A 24,169-nucleotide genomic window follows, 5' to 3' on the forward strand; every position below is an offset into this window, starting at 1 on the left:
GTCCCACATAAATGTGAACATACACACTTACACATACTGATCTTTTCAAAGAAAATCCTCCTAGCTAATCTGCATTATATGCAAAATTTAATCTCAAGTATGTGAGCAAATTTCTGTTGCTTTTTTTAAAGATTTTATTTATTTATTATGTATACAACATTCTGCTTTCATATATATATCTGCACATCAGAAGAGGGCACCAGATCTCATAACGATGGTTGTGAGCCACCATGTGGTTGCTGGGAATTGAACTCAGGACCTCTGGAAGAGCAGTCGGTGCTCTTAACCTCTGAGCCATCTCTCCAGCCCTGTTGCTGTTTTTTAAGGGTTTTTTTGTTTGTTTGTTTTTCAAGACAGGATTTCTCTGTGTAGCTTTGGAGCCTGTCCTGGAACTCACTCTGTAGACCATGCTGGTCTCAAATTCACAGCAATCCACCTGCCTCTGCCTTCCAAGTCCTGGAATTAAAGGTGTGCATCACCACCATCCGGCATAAAAAGCAAAAATTTAAAAGTTCTCATAATTATGGAATATTATCTTTGACTCAAGTTAGAAAAGAGTTCATGGATTCCGGAGACTGTTCATTTGGTAAAAGGATCTGAGTTCAATCCCCAGAACATACATAAAAAGTACTACAGTAGGCCATGCCAGTAGTTCAAATTCCAGTGGTGGTGAGATGGGAGGCAGAGACAGGCAGATCCCTGGTTCCTGAACTAGGCAGCCTGCCTGGCCTACATGACAATATTCAGGTCAATCAGAGACCTTATCTCAAACAAAAGGTAGAAAGCTCTTGAGGACCGACAGCCTCCCATGTACAGATAAGCATCTGCACCAATGTATACTCCCATCCATACAGTAAATAAAGGAGCTGTGGCATGTGCTTGTAAGCTGAGTGCTGAGGGATGCAGGCAAGAGGGTCTCTGGGGAATTGCTCAGCCTGTCAAATGAAAGATTCTGTCTCAAAGAAAAAGTAGAAAGCTCTCAGGGGCTCACACTCAAGGCTGTGCCAGGCAAGAAATTTCCATGTGTTTACTGTTTCCCGTTCAATACATATACATTTCTAAAAGGTTGGGGAAGAGTGGCAAATACTTGCAATCTCAGCATCTGGGAAGCAAAGACAGAAGATCCCTGGGACTCACTGGCCTGCCACACTAGCCCAATTGGTGAGCTCTAGAACAACGAATCATGTTTCAAACAAGTAAGTGGTTTCTGTGGTACAACACCTAAAACTGTTTTCTGACCTTCACGATAGATAGATAGATAGATAGATAGATAGATAGATAGATAGATAGATAGATAGATAGATAGAGACAGACAGACAGACAGACAGACAGACAGACAGACAGACAGACAGACAGGAGAGAGAGAACATACATGGGGGACGGGATGATATCTTTAACAAGACATCAAAGGCATTAACTGTAAATGAGAACCTGGACTAAGTTAAAATTAATACCTCATGTTCAAGGATACCACAAAGAATTAAAACAACCAGGAATACAAGAATAGAATTTATAACACCTACAACTCAATGGGGACTCATTCAGAATATGAAAAACTACTATAAATCAAAGAGAAAACTCAAAAGAAAAATTGGAAAGAGATTTAGGAGACTGGCTGTGTGTGTGCATGTCAAATAAACTCATCAGAAGCAACCCAATACTGCCACAAACAAAGAAATAGCATTATTATATAATGTGGCACGTCCCTTTAATCCCCTCTCTCAGGAGACTTTGGCAAGGGGTTTCTGAGTTTAAGGCAAGCCTGGTCTACATAGTGTGTTCCGGGACATCCAGGGTTATACAGAGAAACAAAACAAAAATAAAATAACAACAAAAGCAGCAGCAATAGTATTTTAATACTTTACTGTAGCCTACTAAGTGTGCAGAAGCTTCATTTCTGAAAATGAGATATAACCTTAATTAAAAAAAATAAGGATGCCAATGATTACTTGAGCTACTGAAAACACTACTGACTTGCTTAATTTAGAGTTGCCAAATTAATGTTTAAAAAGTAGTGTATTTGCAAAGTTCAGTAAAACGAGACATGTCTGTATAATTAAGTGATCCATTCAACTTTATTATGTAATATTAATTTAAAAAGTGTTAGTAGGACTCTTCAGTGTGTAACTCAGCAGACAATGAAAGGTCACTTTTCCTGTAAATTTTGGTTTTGAGACAGAGTCTGACTCTGTAGTCCAGGCTGTTCTCAAACTTAAGTGCAATTCTCCTGGCCCTACCCAACAGTGCTGCAGTTATAGGCAATAAGCTATGTCACTGGATTTAAACTCAATGTTTTAATCTATAAATCTATAGGGGTTCACTCATCTAAATTTGTCATAAATGTAAAGTTTTCCTTCTTTTTCTAAGACAGAATCTTTGTCTGTAACCCAGGCTGACATGGAACTTCTGATGTAGTCCAGCCTAGTTTTGAACTCAAAATTCTCCTGCCTCTAACTCCCAAGTGCTAGGATTACAGGCATGTGCCACTATGCCTGACAAAAGTCCATCTTTTCTACACTTGAGGATTTAGGATCATCATAAAGAAATATCTGTTACAGAACTCTTGCAATAACAGCTATTATAGTTGAGTATTACCTTTGGTTTCCTAGAACTGAAAGTGATTCCCGCAAAAGATATAAATAGGACTAGGGACAGATCTCAAATAGGGCTGGGAACATGTCTCAGTTGGTAAAGTACTGACCTTATAAGCATGAGTTAAGTCTAACCCCAGCACGGGTATGCATGTGTGGGTGCACACAGGGTGGGGGAGGTGGAGACAGAGGATCCCTGAAACTTCTGGGCCAGCCAGTCTAGCCTAGTTAGTGATCCCATGGCTAATGAAGGAAGCTGTCTTAAAAGAGGATGACATTCCTAAGGATGGTTCCCAAAGTTGCTCTTTGTCCTCTACAAAGACATGCATACATGCAATTTTTAAAAAAGAAATAAATGCTGTAATAGGAAGCATACATTAGTTTGTAGAGGCAGCCCTTTCTTTTACATTAATTTCTGGATTAAAAAGTTTGATAACATTTTCTTTTTAAAACAGCTTTACTGAAATGCTATTTGCAAACACACTGAATACACAATTCAGTGCTGCGTGATACTAGGTTACACACATATCTTCACAATCCATCTTGGAACAACTTATCATGCCAGAGAAGCTTCTTTCTCTAGCAGATATTTACGTTATGATTCATTAATAGTAGCAAAACCACTGCTATGAAGTAGTAATGAAATAACATTATGGATGGGAATTACTACAACACATGGAATTGCATTAAAAGACCAAAGCATTAGGAAAACCACTGTCTTAAACCATCCTCCTCACTTCGATTCTCTCTACTCATACCAAAATAAATAAATAAATATTCCACCTCTATGGGTTTGCCTCTTTGCTTTCATATCTTCAGGGTTTGTTAATACCATAAAATCATTAGTATTCCATTTTATTGATGAATAATATTCCACTGTAGGGATATAACACATTTTTTATTCACTCAGTTGAAGGAAATTGAACTGCTTACACATTTGTTGTCTATTACTAGTAATACTGCCATGAACATTTATTTCTACATAGAAAATCTTGCTGGGTGATGGTGGCACATGCTTTTAAATCCAGCACTCAGGAGGATCTCTTGTGAGTTCAAGGCCAGCCTGGTCTACAGAGCTAGGTTCCAGGACAGCCAGGCATACAGAGAGAAACACCCTGTCTCAAAAAAACAGAAAGTAACAACACAAACAAAAATGAAGGGGGAGGGGAGAAGAAAAATTTTACATAGACTTGTTTTTTAATTTTTATTTTTTGTAAGGTATATCCTTAGGAATGAAACAATTGGGTAATATGGCAACTCATATTTAGACTTGAACCACCATCCATCCTTAGCAGAGCAAACAAGGACTCCAATATCTAGAAAATTTTAACATCATTTGCTACTAACTGTCCTTTTGAATTATCTTCATCAACCCAGGCACTGAGGCACATGTCTTTAATCAAAACACTCAGGAAACAGATCTCTGAGTTCAAGGCGCTCCTAGTCTACCACAGTGAGTTCCAGGCCAGCTAGGGTGACACAATGAGACCCTGCCTAAAAGAAAACAAAAAGCAAAACCCAAACCAAACAACAAACCAAAAACACAACTCCATCCCAGTGTGTAGTGAATGGCATCCTAATTGTCAGTCTGATTACCATTTCCCTAATGTCTAATCATGTTCCAAATGTCTTCATGTGCTTATCAACCATTGCACACTTTCTTTGGAGGTATGTCTGTTCATCCTTTGCCCCCCCCCCCTTTTTAAATTGAGCTATTTGTCTTTTTATTAAGGATACAGGAACAAACAAACATAGCTTGTCCTATGCCTCTTGACTGCTGGGATTAAAGGCCACCACTGACTGGGAAGTTTCAAAGTTTTAAGAATGCTGGAGAGATGTCTCTGGTTAAGAGTACTTGCTACTCTTCTTGGAGGACCAGAGTTTGGTTCTCAATACCCACATAGTGCTCACAACTTTAATTCCAGTTCCAGAGGATTCAACACCCTCTTTTGACCTTTTCTGTCATGGCTCACAGACATACATACAGGCAAAACACTCATATGCATAAAACAGTAAAAAAAAAATTATAAAAGTTAAGGAGGTAAATAAGAGGGCTGGGGATACAGCTCTTGCTTTTCACATGTCAGATTCTATGTTCAATCCTTAGCACTGAAACCCCCTTCCAAAAAACAAAGCATACCTACTATTGAGTTGTTTTATTCCTTTGGGAATGATTTTTATTTTGAGTTCAAGACTGTTGCCAAAAAAATAAAAAAATAAAAAATACTATGTGCACTCTTTATTTCCCTGAATATCAATTTGATTCTATATGGACACTATAACTGAAAGAAATTACTGAATATTCGTGTAAAGTAATCTTGGAGATGCAAAAAAGCAACCCAGTTTCTACAAACATTCCCTGAATGCTATTTCTTTTCCAAACCAATGTTAAATACTTGATCTATTACATTTTGCACCTGATTTTTTAAAAAGCATGTATGACACATCCTAGAACAATTCACTTACTCTATTTTAATGGTAAAGAAAAACATCTTTGAGATAACTTTGGTAAAATATATTCAAATCTTTGATTCTCTATAAAACTAACAAAAACTAGGAAAATGGTTCAGTGTGCAAGAGTGGTTGTTCTACAAGCAAGAGGACCTAAATTCAAACCTCCAACATGTAAAAATTCAGGTGTGGCTGCTTGTGCACTTTGGCATATGAGTGCCAAGACAACAACAGAAAATAAAATGTAGTAGTATTTTTAAATATATAACTCAAATGAATTTATTCCACAAGTGATTATAAGACAGGAAAATTGTGTTTCAGGGTTTCCTAGCAATTTTATAAAAACTGTATTTATTTAATAATTAATCTACAGTCATTCATTTCATAGTAGAAAATCTCAATTATGTATTTTCTTTGTGAATACAGCTTGAGTGGGATAAGGAAAGTTTTCCCTTTCAGTCCTAACTCAAAGTATTTTGACTTACACAATTTTGAATGTATCAGCTACTCAGACTGGCTTATATGTACCAATAATCTGACAGCATGATCTGAAATGCAAGCTCCTTGTTACCAAAAGCTACACATTTGACTCACTTGAGTATTTGTGCAGAATGGCAGTGGTCAGCATCCATCCTGTCTCTACTCCCTTACCCCACCCCAGATTTCCATAATTTGAGTTACTTTTATGTTCTTGTGTTTGATAATCTTATAATCATAACTTTCCTCTCTGTAATACAGTAATAAAAATTCAGCTTGTCAGAAAAAGCTCTAATGATAAGAACTTTAGTAAATGGCTTTTCTAGAAGTTGAGGTTCTTGACCTGAGCACTGACAGTAAAATAATCTAAATGTGATCTCTCCAAAAAGTAGGTGCTGCCAATGGAATAATGAATGGGAGTAGGGAAGGGGTTTAAGAGATAATAAGTCATTCCAAATATGATTGGATGACAAAAAAATTCTCATAACGGTCAGCAATATGGGTTAAGCTGCTTGCTGCCAAGCCTGATATGAGTTTGGATCCTTAGCACACACAGACATATATTTATAATTCCATCACTATGGGTTGGGGGCACATAAACATGCAGATTCCTGGAGCTTGCTGGCCAGCCAGTCTGACTAGATCAGTAACTTCAGGGTCAGTGAAACCTTGTCTCAAAAAAAAAGCAAAGAGCAACAGAAAGGCACTCAATACTGACATTTGATCTCCATTTATGTACACACATGTGCATACATATACCTACACAGAAGTCTCACAGAGATTAACATTCATCTATAAAAGGACAGCGGCTTTTTCTTCATATCAATTGCCCCCTAAAAGTAACTGCTAATAGCAACTAAAACAACTAGCAACTATCCATAAATATTACCCTTGTAAATGTCCAAAGAAGCTCTGTTTATGGTTTAGGGACCCTGCTGGATAACACAAACTGAGGAACCATATTAAAAGGGTATGGTACCTCTGTTTTGCTTAGATCATACTTCATTCAAAATAGCAGAGCACCACATACAGGATTCTTCTGGGATCCCTGTTTCTACTATACTGGAAAACCAAAGCTAGAGGTAGATTCTAAATTCAGAGTCCTAGCATCTGATACCTCTCTGTAGACAGTCTCACCCTATGGGAGACACTGAGGGTTGCAGGGACATACCCTACAGTCAGAAGGAGAACAGTAAGGGTTTAAGAATGACTCTGAAGCTCATCAATGTTATCCTACATATTTACAACAAAAGCATGTTAGTGCTGAAGTAAGTAGGATTTGTTCAAAGTTGTATGTCTAAAATGAAGACAATTCTATTCATAGTCCAAATGTTCTTTATACTATAAACACCAATGTTATATTATTTTATCCCTAGTGGTTTACAGTGTTTCTTTCATAAGTAACTTCATTTTTCCAAAAGTTTGCTATTTCTGTTGTAAAAGATCCAGCTATCTTTGTTAAGTTAAACGTGTAAGCAACTACTCTTCTGTTGCTCCTTCCTATGAAAATTCGGATCCACTCCAGACATGGCAATCAAAACAAGCTCCTATTCTTTCCCCAAGAAATGAAGCAGGCAACAGGTCACAACTGACATAAGCAAATTAGATAGACAGATATAGAAAGACAGACAGACAGACAGCTGATAGAGCAGGCCTGTAACCACCAAGACTTTAGGGGCTGTTTTGTCAGGATTCTAGAAAAGATGTTTTCCCCTGATTTGAAAGGAAACCTAGAGAATATTGTTTCTTCTTTGTCTGTTTTGAGCATGTGCAGTTGTTACTTATCTTACTCTGTCAAGAAAAGACTCAGATCCTAAACTCGGTATTGTCATAAGACTGACTGATAATCATCTTGCTCTGGAATAAATGCAATAAGCTTCCATTTACTTAGCCAGTAAATTGCCTTATTTGAGTCTGATCCCTGGGAGCTATGCAAAAGCTAGGGGTAGAAGCAAGCATCTGCAACCCCAGTCAGAGCTGGGTGGTTACAGATAGGCAAATCTCTAGATTAAGTAAAAGACCCTGCATCAAAATATGAGGTGAAGACCAACTTAAGGAGACATCCAATGTCAACATCTAACCTCCACATGGAGAATGTGCACACACACTTATACCATATACACACTTGCACAAAATAACCTTTAAAAACATGAAATATGAGTTTCAAGGAGTAGAATTCTTCAACACTTAATCTTTTTTTATTACTAGGAACCTGGTATAGTTTCCCTCAAAGAAAAGTCACTGATATTTCTTATAGTGCTAAATGATGTTCAAAAATAAGACTAAGTCACACGGTGGTGGCACACGCCTTTATTCTCAGCACTTGAGAGGCAGAGGCAGGCAGATCTCTGTGAGTTCCAGACCAGCCTGGTCTACAAGAGCTAGTGCCAGGACAGGCTCCAAAGCTACCCAGTGAAACCCTGTCTCGAAAAACCCAAAAAAGAAAAAAAAGAAAAAAAGGAGGAGGAGGAGGAGAAGGAGGAGGAGGAGGAAGAGGAGAGGAGGAGGAGGAGGAGGAGGAAAGAAGGAAGAAAGAAGAAAAAAGAAAGAAAGAAAGAAAGAAAGAAAGAAAGAAAGAAAGAAAGAAAGAAAGAAAGACTCTGTTTAAGGCATTTTATTAAATAAAGATGCAATGGTGCACCTAGGAGCTTTGTAATGGAGTAATTAGCCATGGCAATTAGATTATGCCTGAGATTTTCACTAAATAAAAAAAAAAAGCTAGTATTATTAAAGTTAAAGATCAAAAAACGAAACAAAGTAGTGTATGCTTGTTTCCCTTCTGCTCATACATTTATATCCCCTACAACTATTTTCTGTGCTAGGCAAAGTGGACTTGCTAAGACAGCCTAATTAGGTAAAGTGAAACATGTGCTCCATTTAAAATAAATAAATCCTGAATTAGGTGTGTGCTTCTCCAGCTAAATATAAACCAAGAAGCCATTTACTTAAAAAAAAAAGTCTTAAGTAGTCTCTAGATCAATAATCCATGTTCTTAGAAATCAACCATTTGAGCCAATAATACAAATCTATTCAGATAAGCCGAATTTAAAAACAGATAAACTTTTAAATATCTACCAACATTAAGTAGTCACAGTACTCTTATATGAAGGTAAAGAGAAAGATCAGAGTTCAGGATGTGCTTGTAGTATATGCATTCTTATAATTACAAAAAATTCTAGAATATCGGTTTTGGTGTTATTACAGCAGCTTAGGAGTCATGAAACTTTTCATGCCATCCTTAGCTCAGAGGAACATTTGTTTCCAGAAAATATTTACAAACAGCCTTATATATAATATATATATGTAAATATCTCTATACCGTCTTATATATTTCTACATTTTCCAGCATGTCAGCCTTGAAATAAATAAATATATATATATATATAATATATTATATATATATATATATATGGGGGGGGACAGGGTTTCTCTGTGGCTTTGGAGCCTGTTCTGGAACTCGCTAGGTAGACCAGGCTGGCCTCAAACTCACAGAGATCCACCTGCCTCTGCCTCATGAGTGCTGGGATTAAAGGCATGAGCCACCAACGCCCGTAAGTTCAAAAAGTTTTCAAACAATTAGTACCTCATAATTGAGTCGAATTAGAAATCAAGAGTCTTTGTATGTGTACGTGTGCGTGTGCGTGTGCGTGTGCGTGTGTGTGTCTGTCTGTCTGTCTGTCTGTCTGTCTGTCTGTCTGTCTGTCTACATAGAACCACACAAATATGACCTACGAAAATAGAAAGACTATTTGAAAAGAGGAAGAGATAGGGATGTTAGGAAAGGGTAATGGAGAGTAAGTAAGATCAAAGTACATGATTTACTTGAACAAAAACATCATTAATGAAGCCCACCATTTTGTACAGCAAATAAAGACTAATAAAGTCTTCATAAAGCTCTCACCATAATTATTTACAGAAATCACATCTGATCTCATAATCAAATTAGATACATTTTAACTTTACAGAAATCTTTTCCATCAAGTTTTCAAAAGCACCCTCATATCTAAAAAAAAAATTATTATGAAATGTCATATTTGAAATTTACTTTCAAAATATAGTTCAACAAAAGAAAAATGTGTATTCTCCCCCTTCTCTGTGAATGCGAATAAACGGCAAAATGTTATCAATGCTGAACCATGGGGAGGGTCTTGAGACTAGTTTTTCAACATTCCTGCATTTGAAAATTTCAAAGTAAAAAGTTTAGAGCCCTGAGCAAGTGGGAGCTCACAGACCCCAGTCTGACAGCTGGGGAACCAGCATAAGACCAAACCAGGCCCCCTGAATGTGGGTGTCAGTTGGGAGGCCTGGACAGTCTATGGGTCTCTGGCAGTGGAACCAGTATTTATCCCTAGTGCACGAATGGGCTTTGGGAGCCCATTCCCTATGGAGGGATACTCTCTCAGCCTAAATACAGTGGGGAGGGCCTTGGTCCTGCCCCAAATGATGTGACAGACTTTGATGATCCCCCATGGGAGGCCTCACCCTCCCCGAGTAATGGTTGTGAGGTGGGATGCGGGTTGGTAGGCGGAATGGGAGGATGGGAGGGAGAGGGAACTGGGATTGGTATGTAAAATAAGACTGTATTAATTTAATTAAAAAAAAAAGTTTAGAGCCAAAACCCTCTCAATTGGCTTTGAAGAGCTGTGGGTTTTCAGATAGTACATTGCATATATCCAGTGTATCCCTTTTGATACCAAGTAAGACTCTCCTGCCTTGACTGCAAACAACTGTTGCAGAATTATGTTTTTAAACAAAAACATGCAAGCAAAATCACACATTATGAGGGCTTTGGGGGGGGGGGATAAGGTTTAAAAGGTTGGTATAAATGTATAAGTGAATTAACTGCTTTACCTGGAAGTTAACGTCTTCTTTCTTAAATATTAGTGCTCGAACTTCATCTGGATCACCATTAAATATAGCTTGCACCAGTGATGGCTTTAAAAAAAAAAAAAAAAAGAGCAAAACATTAATCACATCATATGTATAATTCTAAACATATTTTTGTTATGACTTATAAGTCTAATTTCTCCCTTGCAGCCATAATATTTTTTGAGGGGGCAGAGAACATAAATCAGACATTTCATATCAAAGTATAGGATTCATCCTGGGGGGGGTGTAAATAGTAAAGAAGCCTAACTAATAAATCTATCCAGAAGTAATTTGACCAAAATTCAGCAGTAGAACAGACACTCGTTTTATTTCTTATGTGAAAGCCCTTTGCTTATTTATGATGAAAAGACATACAAATGTCAGTCTGATAATTCAAATCTATTTTTGGAATAGAACCAGTCAAATAAGCAATTCCTAATCCACTTAAGGCTATGAAAGAAGATGATTTTGAAAAGGTTTGTTCAGGGCACGTCTATAACATACATAGGATTACCACTGTATATCAAATGACAGAAATCCCATTTCTGATAAAAAATAACTTCTAGTAAAGACCAAAAAATAGTATACATCTGAATAACATGAAAAGACAAACATATGCATGTCTAAATATAATTTCCTAATCAGCAACAAAAACTCTGTAAGGTATCATATTATACTAGTCAAATAAGGAGTTAGTTGACAACAGCATTCAAAATAAGGTTAAGGATATATTCTGGTTCTTTTTAATATAAAGTCTTGCACGCAAATAGGTAAAATTCTTTCCAGAAAAGGCTAAGCCTTGACATTGTTGTAGCAATCAACCTTTTCAAAAATATGTAAGTCCCTGATTCTTGTTAGATCAATTCCAAAACCAAAAGAAAACAAGAGCATGTTTTCATAACTACTTCTTGGTTTCTTTTCAAGTCCTCATAAGGAGATGAACAGATGTAGTCCAAAGTGGAATCTAAGCATTTGAAAAAGAAAAACTCAGAAATGTGCTTATTTTACACACAAATACTACATCATACAGACCCATCAGAAGCCTGGAGCTTCTAATAAAACTAGCAAAATCTAACTCAGTATATTCTTACAAAATTAAATTTACATAATTAGCTCTATAAAATATAATCAACAAAAACTCTCATGGCTTACCAATACATTTCCAGAGGGTGGAGAATGTAGAAATTTATTTTCCTGGGGTAACTTAGAAATGAATACAGGAGAATCATCTTCTACCTCCTCCAAAACAACAATACACACTCGACTCATTCGCTCTTTTAAAACATTAAACTCCAAGCTATGTGATAGAAGTCACAGTGGGAAGAGTGCGAGTAGTTTTTCCTCCTCTTCTGTATACCACTTATGAACATTCTCTGAACAGTGCTGCTGGTTTTATAGTTAGTAATATTAGAGAAACTGAAGTTTAAAATTATGAAATATAACTTCCTAGAAATAAAAACCTATTTCCTTTTTGCCAAGTTACTGCAGTCTGTAAAGTTTCACATTAATGTGTCAAAAATTAAAACTCAAGTCTAGGGCTAACTCTTTCAAAAATATTTTTCTTCCACCAAAATGTTAAATTGAGCTTTGAAATTTAATTGTACAAAACAATCATTGTTTTGGGTGACATGACACCACACCATAAAAAATGCAATTAGAAACAACTGCTGTGATACAAGATCCACGGATATCCCCCCTCTTGTCTGCAAGGTCATATAGTTAACAGTAGGCTAGGCGGCTTGTAGCTGAAAATAAAAAACAGAATCTCACTATTCTGTTTCCACTTCTAATTTGTCTTCATTTTTTCAGCTTCACTGACTTAATTCAGAAAACAAACAAAAAATATATAGAATTTAACATAAATCCTGAAAATGAAGTTCAAAGGCTGAAAATTCTTTCTGTGTTTAGGAAAGAAAGAAAAAACAGCCCCACTCTGCATTAACAGCAAAGCTGCAGCACATTTACATGTGATGAGTCAGATCACAAGAGACAACAGGACTACTGGTACGAGAACACAGACTTCACATATAAGAGATGAAACACAGATAGCTTTATCCCGTCAGTAACATAGGCAAGGCAAAGCTTTCATTCTTTCTCCATCAGGCAGTTGTTTCTGGCTGCCCAGCAAAAAGGCACAGGCACCAGGCAGAAATGGTGTCAGTGAAGAATCCTAACATGACAAGCAGACAGCAAAAGAATCAGAAGACCTTTGAGCTCCAATTACCGCTTCAGAGTTTTCATTTAAAAAAGAACAGAAGAAAGTAGTTTATCACCCCAGTATTTCCTTTCATCTCTACACAAATACAGCTTCCATTAAGCAGTCTTCATTCAGAGGAAAAACAGCAGACTGTGCATCTTCTCTGAGCCAACTACTTTATTCAGTCATTTGCCTCTGTGCCAATACAGTTTCCTTCCCTGGTTAAAACCGCTACAGTTATCCTTTTCAGTTGATTTCAGATGCTTTCCTGTTCCTCAGATGATCTTTCAAAATGCCGCTGATAACCTCAAATGAGCAGGCCCTTGAGAAATATCCACACAACCTCAGAGTCGGTCCCGCAGAAGCGTTTCAACCGAGCAACAGTCTGAAGAGCAAGCCTGCAGCCCCGTAGGATGAAATGCCTAGTAATGCTCACATGCTACACTTACCAGAGAGCTGAGCTACTCAGGATGTAACTTCCTCTAGCAGGAGAAAAAAATAGTGCATTTGGACAGCCTTCACAATTAGAAGGTTCATGCCAGTTCTGTGACTAATCCAGATCAAACTGAAAATTCTATAACTAAAAAATAAGTGTGCTTTTAACATTTTCCACTAAAAGCCACAAGGAAATCTGGTGTACTGCCTCTGCTGACTAACACTGGCTTTAGCAAGTAAACAGTCCCAAACAGCTTAACTGCTTCCATATTCGACAGTACAGCAAATGTTTAACTCCATAATAGCAGCTGCAGTAAAAATGTCTGTAGTGATTTCATAAAGAGAAGGAAGAGAAATATTCTAACAGATTAAAATCCATGAACCTAAGTTAAGATGCATTACTCTTATTTTTCCCAAGACCTTTTTCTTTCTCCTCCTCCCCTCTTCTCCCCCTTCAGATGTATGCTATTTTCTAGAATGAAAAGAGGTTTAAAGAAAATAAAAGTTAAGGCTTGGTATGTCTTCTAAGTTAACAAATTCAATCATTTATTGACTCAAACTATTTTAAAGAAAAAACTTAAAATTTCATAAAGGTAGAAATCCTAATATTAAAATTTAATGAATCATTTGAATTTTCACTAAAGAAATTAAATACCTTCATATCTTAAAAACCCATTAAGCAGCTGCATAAAACAATTGTTTAAAGTTCTTGTCCTGAATTACTCAGATGTCAAAAGAGCCCAGAAATCTTACAAAGAAAACAAACAACCCCTCCTTCTTGATAAAATAATTTCCCAAGAGCTACAATTAAGTGCAGAAAACCAATCATTTGCGGGCTGGGGTTGTAGTGCTTGTCTAGCATGTACCAGGCCATGAGTTTATCTCTTCTATGCACAGCACATCAATAATGTGTGTGTATAAAAATCTTCATCTGCTAAGACATTATACAATATTAACAGGGTGCTATGTCATAAACAAGAAAAATACAAAGTACAAGAACACACAATACTAAAATGCAACATATACCAGAGACTTACATATGAAATATAGACCACAAATTCATAAGAAAGTAAAAAGCCTACAAATTCATTAACTGTGGCAAATAAGGTACCTTCCAATTGTCCAGCCTCTTAAAAAGGGGAAGGGAGGAGCCAGGCGTTGGTGGCTCATGCCTTTAATCCCAGCCCTGTGAGGCAGAGGCAGGCAGATCTCTGTGAGTTCGAGGCCAGCCTGGTCTGCAGAGTGAGTTCCTGGACAGCCTCCAAAACAATACATAGAAACTCTGTCTCAAAAAACCAAGAAAATAAAGGGGGGAGGAGCTAATGGATGCTTTTATAAAGCTACCCATAAATCTCACTGTTATTTTTTTTTTCTTGTTTTAACTTACTGATTTTTTTCCCCACAAAGAAACCAATACCAATTAGCTGGAGCTTTTAGGATCGGAACTCATTCTTACATTTGGGGAAAAGGGTTTCAAATTTTAAAAACACCTTTTTTAATGCATGATTAACCTACTCAAATCTTAGATCAGTATGATCTAACAGAAATATACAGATACCTACATGAGTAATTTAAATATTCTTATATAGTCATCACATTTTAAAAGGATAAACAAAAACCAGTAAAATTACATTTTTAATATGTCCAAAATAAAATGCAGAGACCCACAGCATTATTTGGAGAAAGTCTAAATGGAGAGGAGGGTATCCTCCACCAAATCCCAACCCTCAGACCTCAGAGAATCCTGCAGAAGTGGAGGGTGAAAGACTAGAGTCAGAGGAGAAGATGGAAGATGAGAACAAGGCCTCCTGAACCAACTAAGCAAGGCGCAAATGAGCTCAAAGAAACTAAAGCAGCAAGCATGGGCACCTACATGGGTCTATACCAAGTCCTCTATGTATATATTATAGCTATTACCTTATATTTTTATGGAACTCCTAACTATTGAGAACTCTGACTCTTATGCCCACTCTTGGGTCTCTTCCTGTTTGGTTGCCATGTCCAACTTCAGTATGATAACTCTTAATACTATTGATAGTAATGCAAATTAGTCCAGCTACTATGGAAATCAATATGGAAGTTCCTCAAATAATTAAAAATAGAACTACCGTAGGACTCATCTATACCACTCTGCAGTATATGCCCAAAGGAGTCAAAGTTAGCATGTAACAGAGACACTGTGTACCCATCATTATCACAGCACTAACAACTAAGCTACAGAATAAGCTCAGGGGCCCCAATCAACAGTTAAAAGGGGATTACAGAAAGGAGGTTGGTTTTCATAGGGAAGATTGATAGAAAATATTTGAAGATAAAACTTTCATTGTATTTGGTCAAAATTAAAGGCGTAATTTTTCCTATTTCATATTCTCAAATATACTTTCTTATATGTCAGTAACATTTATACTTCAGTCTGTTTTAAGAGTGCCCCCTCAAAAAACAAAAAACAAAACAAAACAAAAAAAAAACCACCCTGGAACCCTCACAGTATTTTCCATTATTAGCATGTTGTGAATAATGTATACTGATGGGAAGAAAATGACAAGGTTTAACTTTTATATGTAATATGTACCTTGCTACTGGTTGCCTACTTATCAACCATCATTAACCCCTCCCTTCTTACAGTCTACCTTCAGTTCTGTTTAGATGTCCACTTCTATATCCCACATGACTTTGAGAAATCTTGAATAGAGTAACGTGGTCACAGTAATTCTATTCTACCTACTAAGTGACTCATTTGGTAATTGACATGCAATCTGAGCCACCCTGCTCTTTCTCATGCCAGGGAAAGTCAACTGTAGTGCTTCTAGGAAAGTCTTTTTTTTGGGGGGGGGGGTGAGAGTGGGAGAAACAGAAGGAAATGGCCCTCTTACTGGACAGTATGTTTGATAGTATGCTATGTATCCTATGATCTAATGGAATTTATCCTATAGTCCATGCTAAGTCTGACAGAGAGAAAAGCTGAAAAGGTGAGGGACCTCCTATGGTCACAGCATTGAGTATCTAAAGCACACTATTTCAATTCCTACTGCTATGATAAGACCCTTTACTATTTAATTATTGCCATTTTAAATATAAAGTATTTTCAGTTTAAAATATCCCTAATATTAAAGAACATTCTATTACAAACAAACAGAACAAATAATTCTATTACGAATAAAAGTAAAGGTCATCAAAATATACTGATTAACCTTATATTGGCTCAAAAGTTTTTAAGTATGCCTGTGATGCTGTTTACTATTGAGAATGAACATCAACAAAACAATAAAAATTACAGCATGATTGTTGGCAGTTTTAATAACTAAATTAACTAAGAATGGACTAGCCATAGAGTCTAATAAGATATCTCCTTTGTTTAAGAAGTATAGAACCAGTTACAATTAATATAATTAACATTGTTTATAAGCATAGTACTTTATAAGCTTATTAAAGTCATAAAAATGTATTTTAAAAAGAAACTCCATACCACTAACACATCAAAAAAAAACCACTTTCCTTCTTTCAGCCATAAAAATTGCTATGCAGAAATACAGCATTTTTTTCTTTCAAGACAGGGTTTCTCTGTGTAGCTCTGGCTGTCTTAGAACTTGCTCCGAGGACCAGGCTGGCCTACAGAGATCCACCTGACTCTGTCTCCTGAGTGCTGGGATTAAAGGCGTGTGCCACCACATCCTGAAAACTACAGCATTCTTTGATTAAGAAAAATGCTCTAAACTATCTGAGTCATTACTTGAATTTTAAAATAGTATGTTCAGTATGTCTCCACCCTGTTACAGTTCAAAAAGGATGAGTCATTTTCTTTAGTATTTTCCAAATGACAGTTACTCTAGAAAGGAAGTGATATATAAAGTTTTGTGTATGGAATAACCAAGGTACACACATAAGCTACTGGTTTTTCTATACTAGTGGAAATTCTTTGGCTGTCTCGTGTAATTATTGCTTTAGAAATTAAACACACGGTAACCATAGCAACTTGTTTTTAAATTGACCTTAACTTTTAAAGTACAGTAACGTAATACTACATTTACCCAGGCATTTTTAAATTATAGAAACCAACATAAATAATCTTTCCTTAAGAATTTAAAAATTTAATTTATATGATGTACAAGACCTGCATGTGTGTGTGTGTGTGTGTGTGTGTGTGTGTGTGTGTGTGTGTGTGTGTGTGTGTGTGTGCCCTTTAAGTGTGTGGTGCCCACTGAAGCCAGAAAAAGTATATGAGATTCCTCCCTGGAAATAGAGCAGTTGTGAGCTGCCACGTGAGTGATAGGAACTTAATCCAGATCCTCTGCAAGAGCACCAAGTCTCTTAACCAAGGAACCATCTCTTCAGTGTTTTTTAAATGGCAAGGGTGGCACATGTCTATGAACTCAAGGTCAGACTGGGCTACAAAGTAAGACAGTTAAAAAAAAAAAGCCACCACCAAAACTAAACAAAAAATTAGCAATACTAGACAGATCAAATGGGAAATTTGAGAGTAACAAAACATTAAAGAGAAAAACTATCCTCTAATTCAAACTGACTTTCAAGTCAGTATGAATGATTAGTAGCATTGCTTACTTTCAATCTACTTCTTGAGATAGGAAGAAATAAATTTACTTTCCAAAATACAGTAGTATTACATAATTATTAGAACATTATTCCTTTTCATATCCTTTACTTTCGACATGGTAGGTATATTCTAAAAAACCTTACTTGCTGTTTAGCCTATTAAAATTTTTGTTTACAGTCTTTTGAAAGGAAATAAAGGCAGAATTTTCAATGTGTTCATTTGAATTCTGAATTAAGATCATAAATTCTTTTTTTCAGTCAACTTGCATTTATTTCAGAGAACTTTATGAAAAGGCATACCTAAATATTTTGAGAGAAGGGTTCACTTTTCTTTCTTTTCTTTATTAGAAACAAGCTTCTTTTACATGTCAATCCCAGTTCCTTCTCCCTCCCCCCTTCCCCTACCCCCCCCATCCCAACCCCTTTCTGCTCCCCAGGGAGGACGGGGCCTTCCATGGGGGAATCTTCAAAGATCATAAATTCTTATACATAACTCTTAAATCTATACTACCCTAAAAAAAAAGCCATTTTATTTTGTTTTCCTAAGTTCATGCTTTTCTAGAGGTCTTCTCTGCTGTTAGCTATTGCTTTGTTCACACTCAGTGTTATCTCCAGAGCACCTGCGTTTGTGTGTTGAGAGAAAGACTAGGGCAAAGATAGCACTCTTTTAGTCCTCCACTTTAGTCTGCAAACGTTACCAATATACTTGCCTACAAAGGCATTCCTCCTTTTGAAGCATGTGCCATCTATTTCTTGTTGTCCGTACCTGTCAAATATCACTACCCAGTTCATCTGGATATTTGTCTCAGAGCCAGTCAGATGGCTCAGTGGGTGAAGATACTTGATGCCAAGCCTGACAGCAGAAGCTTGATTCTCAGAATCTGTGTGGTAGAAGAGAATCAACACCCACAACTTGTTTTTTGACCTCTATGAAGTGTAACACACACATAATCAAAATGACAATTTCTTAAGTTTTCACATATGCCAACTTGTTACAATTTAAATATGCCATGATATTCCAAACAGTTCTGCCTTTGTACATATGCTGCTTGTTCCCTCTGCCTAGAATGCTCCCTGGCCACCTCTTTATCCACAGAATATAGTAGGGCTGTATAAAATAAAGTAGAAAATTAGAGAGCAGCTAAGACAAGAAGGGCCTTGAGTGTCATATTATAGCAAAAACTTTTTAAATCTGCACCTTTAAAACCAAGTTGAAAAGTGAAAATCAAGCTTATACATTAAAAAACTTACTGTGAACATAAAATAAAAGGTAACCTAAAAATGAGCTGCCACTATAGCAGAAATAACCACCAGTAAGCTACTGTAAAATTCTATGCCAAAGACCAGAGACAGTGAACTGGAGGAAAAACAAAACAAAACCTGACAACAGCTATCTATTTAGGTTTAAGGGGGAAGGGAGAAGAAAACTGCAACAGACCAAGTAAGCCAAAGTAGGATTATGGGTTATTTATTCTCACCTTCATTAATTCACTCATTTATTTCTGAGTAACATTACTTCGTAGAGCCATGACACTCATTTTTCTAAACTGAAACACTATCCTATAACTAAGAAAACTAAGGCCCACAAAGGTTAAGTGACAAAAGCACCCCTTATCAAAACTTTAGACTTACTGCAAAAAAGTAAACTTACAAAGTCAAAGCCTTTCATCTATGCTTTGGGTCACAACCCCTTGGAGGCAGAACAATCCTTTCACTGGGGTCAAGATAGCCTGCATATCAGATATTTACATTACAACTTATAACAGTAGCAAAATTACAGTTATGAAGTATCAATGAAAATGATTTTATGGTTGGGGGTCAACACAACATGAGAATAATATTAAAGGGTCACAGCATTAGGAAGGTTGAGAACTATTGCTCTAAACTTAGTGTTATAAAAAGCCTCTAAATTTGTTTCTCAAAAGCTACAAAGTAGGGCCTGGAAAACTGGCTCAGTAGCAAATTGCTCTTGCAGAAGACCCCAGCTCTGTTCCCGGCACCAATGACATATGGTGCACAGCTATCTGTCTCCAGCTCCAGTGAATCTGATGCCTGTGACCTTGGAAAACACCTGCATTCTTATGTGAACACAAACATACTCAGATAATCTGAGCAGAATACAATATGGGGTCATTTAAGATGCTTATTTTTGTTTTATTTTTTTCTTCTTCTCTGAACTGGATCCTTGTTATAACCCCCAAATAAAATCTTAACAACAAACTACTCAACTCATTCAAATAAAAAATGTCAATAAGGCATTTGGTAGCTTTAAAAGCAGAACATAAATATCTATTTTTTTAAAAAAGTAAAGTTTTTGTCATAAATGTGTGAATGGTTATGGGACAGAAGAAAAAAAAAACAAAGTGAGCATTAAGGACACCTTTTAAAACCAGAGCTTCCTGTTTTTTAAGCATTATAATATAATTGTGATTTTTACAAATTAATTTGGATATTTTTTAAACTACACCATCATCTGTGTGCTCAGGGGTGGACAGCTTGCCTAGCATGTATAAGATCCCAAGTTTGATAAAACTATCACCTACATCAAAACATCTTAATTTTTTTGGTTTGGGTTTGGTTTGGTTTGGTTTGGTTTTATTGAGACAGGTCTCTCTATGTAGTCCTGAAACTCACTATGAAAACCAGGATGGCCATGAATTCACAAAAATCCTCTTGCTTCTCCCTCCCAAATGCTGGGATTACATGAGACATTATCAACATACTCATATTCTCTCTCTCTCTCTCTCTCTCTCTCTCTCTCTCTCTCTCTCTCTCTCTCTCCAGTATATCATAAGATTTTTTTGGAACTATTTAATCTCACTTGACTGTACAACAAACTATACAACCATGTTATTTTTATTGTAAATTTTCAAATGGTTCCTTTAAATTTAGAAAGGGCTTGTAGTAATAATGCAAACACACCACCCAGTGGCAAAAAGAAAGAACTACAATTTTTAGGAAAAAAAATAGCAAAAGCAGGTTGAAAACTCAGTATTATCTCCAACACTAACAGAGAAAAGGGGGGTGTGTGTTATTAGTAATCTGCTGTTTGTTACAATTTTTCCAATTAAAATCATTTACCAGACAAAGTCTTATAGTTTTTATTTTGTTTGTTTGTCTTTCTCTTTTGCATAGATTGCTTTTCTGTTTTGCCCATTCATTTCTCAAATGCTGGGTTGAAAAAAGAACTAGAATAGGTATATTTTATGATTTATCCAAAGCCTTTATGAGTCAAGAGTTATAAAATAGTTTATGAACAGAAAGTAGATGAGGCATAGAATTTCCAGTGAAAACCTAGTTATCCACAATCATCCCAAGTAATAACAAATGAGATAATAACAAGTGAGAAGAGAGTCACTGGATATGGGCAAGAGGCAAGCAGATCTGAAGTGAGTTCAAGGCTAGCCAAAGCTACATACACAGTGACACCCTGTCTGGGGGGGATGGGTGTTAAGGAATAGGGAGAGAAGAACTGGGAACAGGAGTGGTGACATATTTGAGAGCACTTTTGGGGCATGTACATATCAGCACCAAACAAACAAACAAAGTAGTGGTCATTTGGAATGTAACCTAGACTTTCTTAAAAAGGGGCCAGGCAAAAATTCACTATCAGTTATGTATCTCATATGCCAGAACTGTTAAAGGGAACATGAATCTTGAATGTGATCATGTTTACTCCGGTTTAACATACCAAACTGTTTATCAGAGACAGGTAATAAATAGCTTTCCATTTCTAACTTCACAGCTTTTTCTTTAAAATGGTGGGGCAAGGAGGGTAAGTTAAATAAAACTAAAGGCAAATTAAATAAAACTCCAATAAGTGTATTTTTCTGTTTTGAAGCAATTTTGTACTTAAGTTTACTTAACATTAAGCAGCATTACTGCTTTGAGAACTAAGACATCTAACAAAAAAAAAGATAGCAACTGCAGCCTGGTGACTATAAAGCAACATTACTGAACCATAGTTTCTTTCTTTACTGACTACAAAATCTTTAATATTTCCATTTCTAATGTGAACCCAGTAAGCAGCAGCACAAATATCACACTCACATGACTTTCTAGCACCCCAGATCCTAATGCTTTTCCTCTGGAGTCTGAGAGATTTTTTAAACTACTTTCACTAGAACCACAGGAGACATTCACATAATTGAAGTCTCATGATTACTGTGGCTGATAATGATTAAGTAAGATTTGCATAGGCTCTTTTCCACTGAAAATCTATCAGAATTATTAAGTTGCTATACACTGAAGTCTTCTACCAATACAGAGCTCACTACTATACATTAATCATTGATTCACATGTAATTATGTATAAGGCGTGAGTAGTACAAAAAAAAAAAAAGCTGATTACAAGAGCTGCCAGTATTACTACACTGGACTACTAAGACATAACATGAATTTCCATATTTTTTTCCTCTGATGGAAGCAGTAATTGTATTCAGTTCCAATCACAGGCCTGTGGCAGAAAACGGACATCTAGAGCAAGAGTATGAACCTTTAAAATGAAGGGGCTATGTGGTTTAACAGAACACTGAGTTATTAAATTGATACAAAATTTACTTTGATTTTTACTAATTCAGAATTTAGTTTTTATCCTATCAAGAAAACTAATTTGTGTAGGACATATACATATACATATACATATACATACATACATACATACATACATACATACATACATACATACATATTGTTATTTTGGAGGGTGGGGGGAAACAAAGCTTTTCTATATAGTCTAGGGTTGGTTTCAAATTCTCAATTCTCCTGCCTCCAATTTCCAACTCTGAGGATTACAGATGCATACATGCCATATTTATATATAAAACACATACTATACATACATGTATTTTTAAGAACAATATTTTTAAAGACTGCCTTTAGATAACAGCTAATCTTTACTGGATTCTTAAAGAAACCCAAAGTATGGGGCTTTCTTTTTCAGAACTGTTAGCAACAAATTACCCTCTTAAATCTTAAATACATACACACACAAGCAAAAACCCTGTCCAAATATATTTCTGACAACATATCCAACCACTTATGTTTATACATGGTTTACCTTAAGTAAAAAAGCTGTCAGTGATGCATAAAATAGTTTACGTTTTTATATGTGAAACATCAGTTTCACATATATAAATTTGAGAATTTATCATATTTCTTAAAATTAAATACTGTTATGTATTTTGTTAATTTGTTTCTTCCCCTCAAAACAAAGTTAAGAGTTTATTAAGTATGGGTTTTAGTAGGGATTTTAAGCTGGGTGTTAAGGGAGAAACACTCAGGAGTGGGCATATGCTTCTGAAGAGAGTAGCATACTCATGTCTCTACATTGTCCTTTATAACACTGTGAAAGATTACATCAAGTTATACATAAAAGTATACCATGCTGCATGCAACCAATTTCCTAATATTAAACATTCACATTTCTTTTTTAAGAATGTTATATATTCTTATATAATAGTTTTCCTAGAATAAAATTAAGTTGTCCACTAGTTAATATAGCAAAATTGCTCATCTTCAAAATAAGCAAAATCAGTTCTAAAAAATTATGAAGACATAATTCTCATGTGTAATCATTAAATGCATGTCAGAATTAAACTTGTGTAAACTAGTATGTATTAACCATATTTCATACTATACTAGAAAAATCCTGCACCTTTTTAAAATCACCTTTGTCAACAGTAACTAGTTGCTAATGTCCTAATAGGCCTTTGCAAAATTCAAGAAACACAGAAAAGATCTGAAATTCTGGTGCAAGAAGGTAAGATATGGCTTGTAAAGTACTAAATTGTGTTGCTTATCGTTTGTTAAAATAAGAACAAATCAAAACAATAGAACAAATCAAGTTAGTTGAAAGTATCAAAGTGGGTAGGAATGGGGGCACACACCTTTAAATCTTACCACTTATGGCTTTGTGAGTTTGAACTACACTGCAAGTGTAGCTTGAGCTGTATAGTGAATCTCTATTTCAAAAACAAAACCAAGTCAAAACAAAAAGGGCATTATTTTCGGTACACTATCTAGATATATAACAGACTTGGTAATGTCACTAATTTTTCACTTGGTGGCAGCAAATACAAAAGAAAATTTTTCAGTACTGTCTATCTTACCAATACAAAAGTATTTTCCTAATCTTCTATTTTAAACAGAAGTTGCAAATGAATGAAGGGCTTTATAATTCTCCTTAAAACAACAACAATAGGATCTGATTATGTTGCTCAGACTGGCCTCAAACTCACAACCCTCCTCTGGCCTTGGCTTCTAGAGTGCTGGGATTACAGGCATGTACAACACTGCCCAGTACAACTTTAAGAGGTTTTGGGTTGTTTGTTATACATAAACAAACCAGGCCAGTCTTGAACTATTCTGACCCTTCTGCCTCAGCCCCCTTAACTATTAAGATTATTGGCATGTGCCAGCCAACATACTCAACTTTGATAATAATGATCTTACCATTTTCAAAGTCAAGCTCAAATTTTTAATTAAAAACAATAGCCTTCGCTTTACAGTAGTGGCAGACACCATTTATTCACTTCAAAAAGTATGTGACTCTTTTGATGATTATTAAATAATGTGTATCAAAATAAAAAATACATAA

At 36.0% G+C, this 24,169-nt stretch overlaps 1 protein-coding gene across 5 annotated transcripts in view; it reads right to left on the minus strand.

Moving 5' to 3' along the window:
• Window positions 1-24,169, minus strand: part of Ankrd28 (ankyrin repeat domain 28) — a 137,729-nt gene that overhangs the window by 69,189 nt on the left and 44,371 nt on the right. For 2 of the 5 annotated variants that reach the window (XM_035453269.1, XM_027389510.2), the window contains exon 2: window positions 10,371-10,454. Coding sequence is in view for 2 of the 5 variants with exons in the window: in XM_027389510.2 (XP_027245311.1) it covers window positions 10,371-10,454 (84 nt within the window). In the remaining 3 variants the exon portion in view is untranslated. The other 3 variants (XM_027389511.2, XM_027389509.2, XM_027389512.2) reach the window with 3 other exon arrangements.

This window comes from Cricetulus griseus (genome assembly GCF_003668045.3).
Source record: "Cricetulus griseus strain 17A/GY chromosome 1 unlocalized genomic scaffold, alternate assembly CriGri-PICRH-1.0 chr1_1, whole genome shotgun sequence".
In the NCBI taxonomy this organism is placed as follows: Eukaryota; Metazoa; Chordata; class Mammalia; order Rodentia; family Cricetidae; genus Cricetulus; species Cricetulus griseus.